General features: G+C 45.5%; 1 protein-coding gene across 10 annotated transcripts in view; it reads left to right on the top strand.

Moving 5' to 3' along the window:
• LOC119589991 (voltage-gated potassium channel subunit beta-2-like) overlaps positions 1 to 7,500 on the top strand; it is a 218,188-nt gene that overhangs the window by 204,902 nt on the left and 5,786 nt on the right. For 9 of the 10 annotated variants that reach the window (XM_037938690.1, XM_037938687.1, XM_037938685.1 and 6 more), the window contains 2 exons: positions 5,576 to 5,785; positions 6,599 to 6,749. In XM_037938690.1, coding sequence (XP_037794618.1) covers positions 5,576 to 5,785; positions 6,599 to 6,700 — 312 coding nt within the window. In that variant the 3' untranslated portion in view covers positions 6,701 to 6,749. The remainder of the gene's footprint in view (positions 1 to 5,575; positions 5,786 to 6,598; positions 6,750 to 7,500) is intronic. The other variant, XM_037938683.1, reaches the window with a different exon arrangement.

The raw sequence follows: 7,500 nt of genomic DNA, 5'->3' as shown, positions 1-7,500 counted from the left end.
GGGGAGGGGGAATAAAAAAAAATAAAAAAAAAATAAAAAAATGAGGTGAAAAATATTTTTAAAAAAAAATTAAAAACAAATTTTAAAAAATAAATAAAAGAGAGAAAGAAATTTAAAGGTGAGGGGGGGGGTTTGGGGGGGGGGGGGGGGGGGGGGCGGAGGGGGGGAGAGAGAAAAGGAGAGAGAAGGGGAAAAAGGGGAGAGAGGGAGAAAAGGAGAAAAGAGAAAAGGGGGAGAGGGGAGAAAAGGAGAGAGGAGAGGGGGAGAGGAGAGGGAAAAGGGAAGAGGAGAGGGGAAAAGAAGGAGAGAGAGAGAGAAAAAGAAAAGAGGGAGGGAGAGGGAGAGGAGAGGAGAAGGGAGGAGAGAGAGAAAAAGGAGAGAGAGAGGAAAGGGAGGGAGGGGGGAAGAAGGGGGAGAGGAGGGGGGGGAAAAAAAGGGGAGAGGGGGAGAAAAGGAGAGAAAAGAAAAGGAGGGAGAGAGAAAAGGAAGAGAGGAGAGGGGAGAGAGAAGGGAGAGAGGGAGAAGAGGGGAGTGGGGGAGAGAGAAGGAAGAGAGAGGGGAAAAGGAGAGAGAGGGGGAAGGGGGGAAAGGGGGGAGGGAGAGACAAAGGGAGGGAGAGAGGGGGGAGAAGGAGAGAAGAGGAGAGAGAGGGGGGGAGGGAGGGAGGGAGAGGAGAGGAGAGAGGGAAAGGGAAAAGGAGAGAGAAAAGGGGAAGGGGGGGCGGGGGAGAGAGGTTGGGAGGTGAGGAAAAGAGAAGGGAGTTTGAAAAAGGGAGAGAGAGTGGGAAAAGGAGAGAGAGAGAGGGGAGAGAGAGGGAGAGAGAGACGAGAGAGAGAGAGGGGGGGGGGGGGGAAAGAGGGAAAGGGGGAAAAAGAAAAGGAGAGAGGGGAAAAAATAGGGGGAGAGAAAGAATAGAAAGAGAGAGAAGAGAGAAGAGAGAAGAGAGAGAAGAGGGAGGGGAGAGGAAGAGGGGAAGAGGAGAAGGAGAGAGAGAGAGAGAGAGCGAGGAGAGAGAGGGGGGGAGAGAGAAGAGAGAGAGAGGGGGAAAGAGAGAGAGAGAAAAAGAGAATGAGAGTGAGAGAGAGAGAGAGAGAGGGGAGAGTAGAGAGAGAGAGAGAGGGAGAAAGGAGAGAGAGAGAAGGAGAGAGAGAGAGGGGGGGGGGGGGGAAGGAAATAGATTTGAGAGGAGGGGAGAGAAAATGAGAGAAGGAAAAGAAAAGAGAGGGGGGGAAAGGGAAGAGGAGAGGGGAGAAGGGGGGAGAGAGAGGGGGGGAGAAGGAGAGAGGGGAAAATTGAGAAAAGGGACAAAAAGGGAGGGAAAAAAAGGGGAGAGAGAGAGAGAGAAGGAGAGAGAAAGAGGGAGAAAGAAAAAGAGATAGAGAGAGAGAAAGAGACAGAGAAAAGAGAGAGAGGGGAGAGAGGAGTGAGAGAGGAGGTGGGGAGAGAGAGGGAGAGAAAGGAGAGAGAGAAATTTAGAAAGGAGAGAAGAGTTTGAAAAAGGGAGAGAGAAAGGGGGAGGGGAAAGAGGAGAGGAGAGAAGAAAGAGAAAGGGAAACAAAAAAAAGAGAAAAGAGGAGAGGAAAGGAGAGAGAGGGGTGAGAGAAGAGGGGGAAAAGAGGAGAGAAGGAGGGAGAGAAACGAAAGAGGAAAAGGAAAAGAGGAGGGGGGATGAGAAGAGAGAAAAAAGAAGGAAGAGAGGAAAAAAAGAAGAGAGAGAAAAAGGAGGGGAAAAAGGAGAGAGAGAGAAGAGAGAGAGAGAGAGAGAGAGAGAGAAAGAGAGAGAGAAAAAGGGGGGGGAGAGAAAAAAAGAAAGGAGAAAAAGAGGAAAAGGGGAGAGAGAGAGGAAAAGGGAGAAAAAGAGAGGAGAGAGGAGAGGACGAGAGAGAGAAGGGGAGAGAGAGAGAGAGAGAGAGAGAGGACAAGAGAAAGAGAGAGAGAGAAGAGAGGAGAGGGGAGAGAGAAGAGAGAGAGGAGGGGGAGAAAGAGGAGAGGGGAGAGAGAGGGGGAAAAAAAAAGAGAGAGAAGAAAAGGAAAAGAGAGAGAGAGAGAGGAGAAGAGAGGAAAGGGGAGAGAGAAAAAAAGGAGGAGAGAAAGAGGGGAGGGGGGAGAAGGAGAAGAGAGAGAGAGGGGGGGAGGGGAAAGGAGGAGAGAGAGAGAGGGAAAAGAGAGAGAGAAGAGAGGAGTGAAGAGAGAGAGGAGAGAGAGAGGGAAGAGAGAGAGAGGAGAGAGGGAAAAAAGAGAGAGGGGGTGGAAAAAAAAGAGGGGGAGAAGGGAGAAAAAGAGAGAGAGGGAAAAAAGAGAGGGGGGGGGGGGGGAAGAAAGAAGAGGGGGGGGGAAAAAGAGAGGAAGGAAAAGGGGAGAGAAAAAAGAGAAGAGAGAGAGAGAGGGGGAGAGAGGAGAAAAGGAGAGAGAGAGAGAGGAAAAAAGAGGGAGAGAGAGGAGAGAGAGAGAAGAAAGGGAAAAAAAAAGAGAGGGAAGAGGAGGGGAGGGAAAGGGAGGGAGAGGAGAGAGAAGAGGAGAGAGAGGAAGAAAGAGAGAGAGAAAAAAGAAAAAGAGAAAAAAAAGGGGAGGGAGAGAGGGAGAGGAAAGAGAGGAGAGGGGGGAAAAAAAAGAGAAGGGAGAAGAAAAAGGGGGAGAGAGATTGAGATGAAAGGAAAAGAGAGAGAGGGGAAAAGGGAGGGGAAGAGAAGGGAGGGAGGAGGAAAGGGGAGAAGAGAGAGAGAGGGGGGGGGGGAAGAGAGAGGTGGAAAAAAAAGGAGAGAGGAAGGAGAGGGGGGGAAGGGGAGATGAGATCAAAGAGAGAGAGAAGAGGGGAAAAAAGAGGAGGGGGGGGGGGAGAGAGAGAGAGAAGGGGGGGGGAGAGAGAGAAGAGAGAGGGGAGGATGGAGAAAGAAGGAAAGAGAGAGAGGAGAGGGAAAAAAAAAAAGAGAAAAAGAGGAGGAGAAGGAAGGAGAGAGAGAGACGAGAAGGAGAGAGGAGAAAGAGAGAGAGAGAGGAAAGAGAGAGAAGAAGAGGGGGGGAGGAAAGGGGGAAGGGGAGGAGGAGAAAAGAGAAAAAGAGGAGAGGGGGGGGGGAAGAGAGAGAGGAGGAGAGAGAGAGAGAGAGGAGAAAGAGAGAGAGAAGAGAGAGGAGGGGGGAAAGAGAGAAGAGAGAAAAAGAGGAGAGGGAGAAGAGAGGAAGAAAAGAAAGAGAGGAGAGAGAGGGAGGAGAGAGGAGAGAGAGAGGGGGAGGGGGGGAAAGGGGGGGAGAGAGAAAGGGAGGAGAGAGAGGGGGGGGGGGGAAAAGGGAGAGAAAAAGAGAGAGAAGGAAGAAGAGAGAGAGAGAGGAGAGAAGAGAAGAAAGAAAAGAGAGAAAAAAAAAAGAGAGGATGGGGGGAAAAGGAAAAAAGAGAGAGAGAAAAAAAAGAGAGGAAAAAAAAGAGAGGGGGGAGAGGGGAGAGGAGAAAAAAAGGGGGGGGAGAGAGGGGGGAGAGGAGAAAAGAGAGGGGAGGAGAGAAGGGGAGAGAGAGAGAAGGAGGAGAGAGAGAAGAGGAGAGAGAGAAAAAGAGAGGAGAGGGGAGAGGGAAAAGAGAGAGAGGGGGGGGAGAGAGAGGGAGAGAGAGGGGGAGGAGGGGCAAAGAGAGAGGGAGGGAGGAAGGGAAGGAGGAAGGGAAGGAGAGAGAAAAAACAAGACAGAGAGAGAAAACGAGATAGAGTGAGAGTGAGAGACAGAGAGATAGAAGGAGACAAAGAGAGAGAGAGAGGGGGGGGAGAGAGAGAGAGAGAGTGGAAAAGGAGAGGGGGGGGAGAAAGGAGAGAGAGAGAGAGAGAGAGGGAGAGAGAGGGGGGTGGGGGGGGGGGGTCAGAGGGGGGGGAGTGCATTTCGTGTTATTTAGTACAGATACCCAAATAAATTTTAGCGACCGAAAAGATGAATTTTTTTGAAAACATTGTGTGCTTTTGTTAATAAACAATTTTAAAAAAAGGGCTAGGCAAATTTTTGTCAAATCTAAACATTTGAAAATAAAAAACAAAAAAAGAAATTTTATATAAAAAGGACATTCCATGTCTTAATTTTTCATCGAATTTGCGCTCTCAACCTTCTCCTTACGGCTCATACTCGGCGAAGAATTAAATTCTTAAGAAATAATGATGTTAAAAAAATATCTATAGAAGAATTATATTTTAATGTTTTTTTGCCTTTTTTTCCTTTTCCGTTTCCAGAAAATTAAAGGCGATTCCTTTTCACCTAAACTTTTTTTGTCCTTTTACACACAACGCGCACGAACGCACGCACGCACGCACGCACGTACGCACCACACACACCACACACCACACACACCACACAACACACACACACACACACACACACAACCACACACACACAACAACACACACACAACATACATACAAAAAACCCAAAAGGGACACAGAACAACACAAACACCCCAAACACCTACACAACCCACACCCCCACACACACACCACACACACACACACACACACACACCACATACAAGTTAACAGCACTCATTGGACAAAATTCATAAAAACTTGTTTATATATGTAACACGATATTCATGAAGGAAAAAGGGAAAACAAAAAAACCCGACGTTTTTAATGTTTTTTTATTATCTGGTTTTCTATATTGCTTTTATTGTTATAAATTCTAAAAAAAACTTTGATCTTTTAGCGAGTGTAAGCTGCAAGCAGTACAGCAGAGTGAGGGCATTAACATTCGATTACCAAATAAAGACAGCGAATATCTGTTTCTCCATGTACTTTTTCAATTTAAATATCGAAATATAAATGACAAAGTTTGAGTAGACTTTTTAGTATTGTTTTTTAATAACAGTGCTTCATTTGTGTTACTTGAGTGCACTAGTGTTACCAATTCGAATCACAGCTCGACAACCTTAGGGTGACCCGCCATCATACCTCTATACGTTGCTTTAAGTGTTAATATTGCTTTTATATCTTTTATTTATTTTTTCTTTTTATTAATTGTTATTTTCATCAATATCATATCAGAGAAGGAAGAGCGCTAGTTAGAATGCTAGTGAAGTATGGCGTTTATTGCTTTACCTGCTGATAAATTATCAACGTCACCCTCTCCCGCACTCACCCTTTTCTGATAGGAATTGTTTTTAATGTTGTGTCATGATGATAGAAGTCAGAGATCTGTGATCGGGCGTGATCTTTGTTTCATTTATAAATATGAAAATGTATACTGGCAATGGATTTATCAGGTAGTTTTTCGTTGTAACAAAAACGCTTTTGCACAAACGTTTTCTGATTCCGTTTCTCTTTCAAGCATGTACATGAACGCACACGCGCGAAGACACGAACTCACGCATCCTCGCACGCAGGCATGCATGCATGTATGAACACACACACACACACACACACACACACACACACACACACACACACACACACACGCACACGCAGGCACACACACACACACACACACACACACACACACACACACACACACACACACACACACACACACACACACACACACACACACACACACACACACACACATATCTCCTCTACCATCGCCTTCTTCTAACTATTCCCGACCTCCTTAGGGATACACGTGGCTGAAAGACAAAGCAGGCACGGAGGACGGCCGGAAGCAGCAGGCCAGGTTGCGGGAGCTGGCGCAGTTGGCTGAGCGCTTGGGATGCTCGCTCACGCAGCTGTCGGTGGCCTGGAGCCTCAAGAACGAAAAGCTCCACTGCGTCCTCGTCGGCGCCACGACCGTCGAGCAACTTCTCGAGAACATCAACTCTCTTCAGGTGGCGTATTTTCAGTCTATCGATTCTTTAAAATATGTAAGCCACTTCTGCCACGATTATGTATTGATGCTAACATGTACTGTCCGCGTCTATTGATCTACATTCAATCTCAGGCTATGCATCGGAAGTCAGATTGAATAAAGTAAATATCTCTTTGTTTTGCTTGTTAATCAAACCTGGGATTCTCGAATAAATGTCACAAACAGATTGAGATAGGCAATTGAATTGTTAGTAAGATAACTGAAATATAGAATATCATATTGTGTATCATAATTTGGAAGAAATTATCAATTAGACACGAAATAATTGAAAAGTATTAGAAATAGAACAATTCATAAGTTAAGTGGCAGTATTAATCCTGGTTTTCTTTCAGTATTCACCCCTCAGAATCAATAATCGTCAGTCCTGCGCCATTGCCGTTAATTATAGTCGACATGTGCAGTAGTTCATGTGCTGTGTTTGTGCTGTTGGCATGGATTATTCAGATATCCTGGGACGATAGTCAGGAAATATTTTTTTACTTATTTAATCAGCTTAATTGTATCTACTTCCAAGTGAATGTTCGCATATTAAAAATGGGATAACAATTTTGAACTAAACGGAAGTTAGAGTGATATTAATCTTTTTAAGCTTCTGCAGACAACTTTCCCTCATCAGTATCTTTCTCCATAACCAGTAATGATCTAAAGGGCATAGATAAGTTTACCTTGTTGAACTCATTTATCTTCACGGTCAGATGAGATAGAATTCGACTTAATGTTTAACTTCAAATCAATGCTAAAGCTCTCCTAATATAAGCCATGAAATCCACAGGTGTTGCCGAAGCTAAAGTCTGAGCACATTGATGCACTGGAACGCATCCTGGACAACAAGCCTATTCGTCCTCGGGTGGTGTCCACCCTAGAGCAAAGATGACAAGAGCTAGCGGCGCAGGGGGTCGAGGAAGAGAGTGAGGAGGTAGTGTGTAAGTGTGTGAGAGAATTAAAGATTAAGTATGTCTGAGCGAGGAAATGAGTTTGTAAGCTGTTTCAATTAGTAAGGGGTTGCGAATAAGGGACAAAAAAGTCATGTAATTCCGTGAAATGTCTGAGAACACTGTTTCTAACTTCCGTCCACATGAATAATCACTGACACATGGTAAAAGCTGAAAGCTTAACTAAAAGCACTGTTAAACTAGTACCCTTCCCGTCTATTTTCACGTTTTTGCATTGATTTTAAACTTTCCCTGTGCCTTACATGCATTCGCAAAGCCACAGACGAAGATGGTAGCGACTTTCTTCGTTTATAAAATTCCCATCTTGATTTTGTGCTCCGGAGGCTCAGTGATACTACATTGTTTTACTGATAAATGATATAAAAGACGTTCGGAGATATATCATATTACACTATAGGCGTGCTCTTTACGTAAGAGTGAGTGAGTGAGTAAGTGAGTGAAGAATGAGAGAGAGAGAGAGAGAGAGAGAGAGAGAGAGAGAGAGAGAGGAGGAGGAGAGGGGGGGGGGGGAGTGAATGAGTGAGTGAGTGAGTGCATGAGTGAGTGAGAGAGTGAGTGAGTGAGTGAGTGAGACAGAGAGAGAGAGAGAGAGAGAGAGAGAGAAAGAGAAAGAGATAGATAGATAGATAGATAGATAGATAGAGAGAGAGAGAGAGAGAGAGAGAATGAGTGAGTATGGGACCGTATTCCTAAGTTTGTTTACACATCCACCATGTTACTT

This window comes from Penaeus monodon, chromosome 26 (assembly GCF_015228065.2).
Source record: "Penaeus monodon isolate SGIC_2016 chromosome 26, NSTDA_Pmon_1, whole genome shotgun sequence".
In the NCBI taxonomy this organism is placed as follows: Eukaryota; Metazoa; Arthropoda; class Malacostraca; order Decapoda; family Penaeidae; genus Penaeus; species Penaeus monodon.
This window is presented reverse-complemented; position numbering and strand designations above follow the sequence as displayed.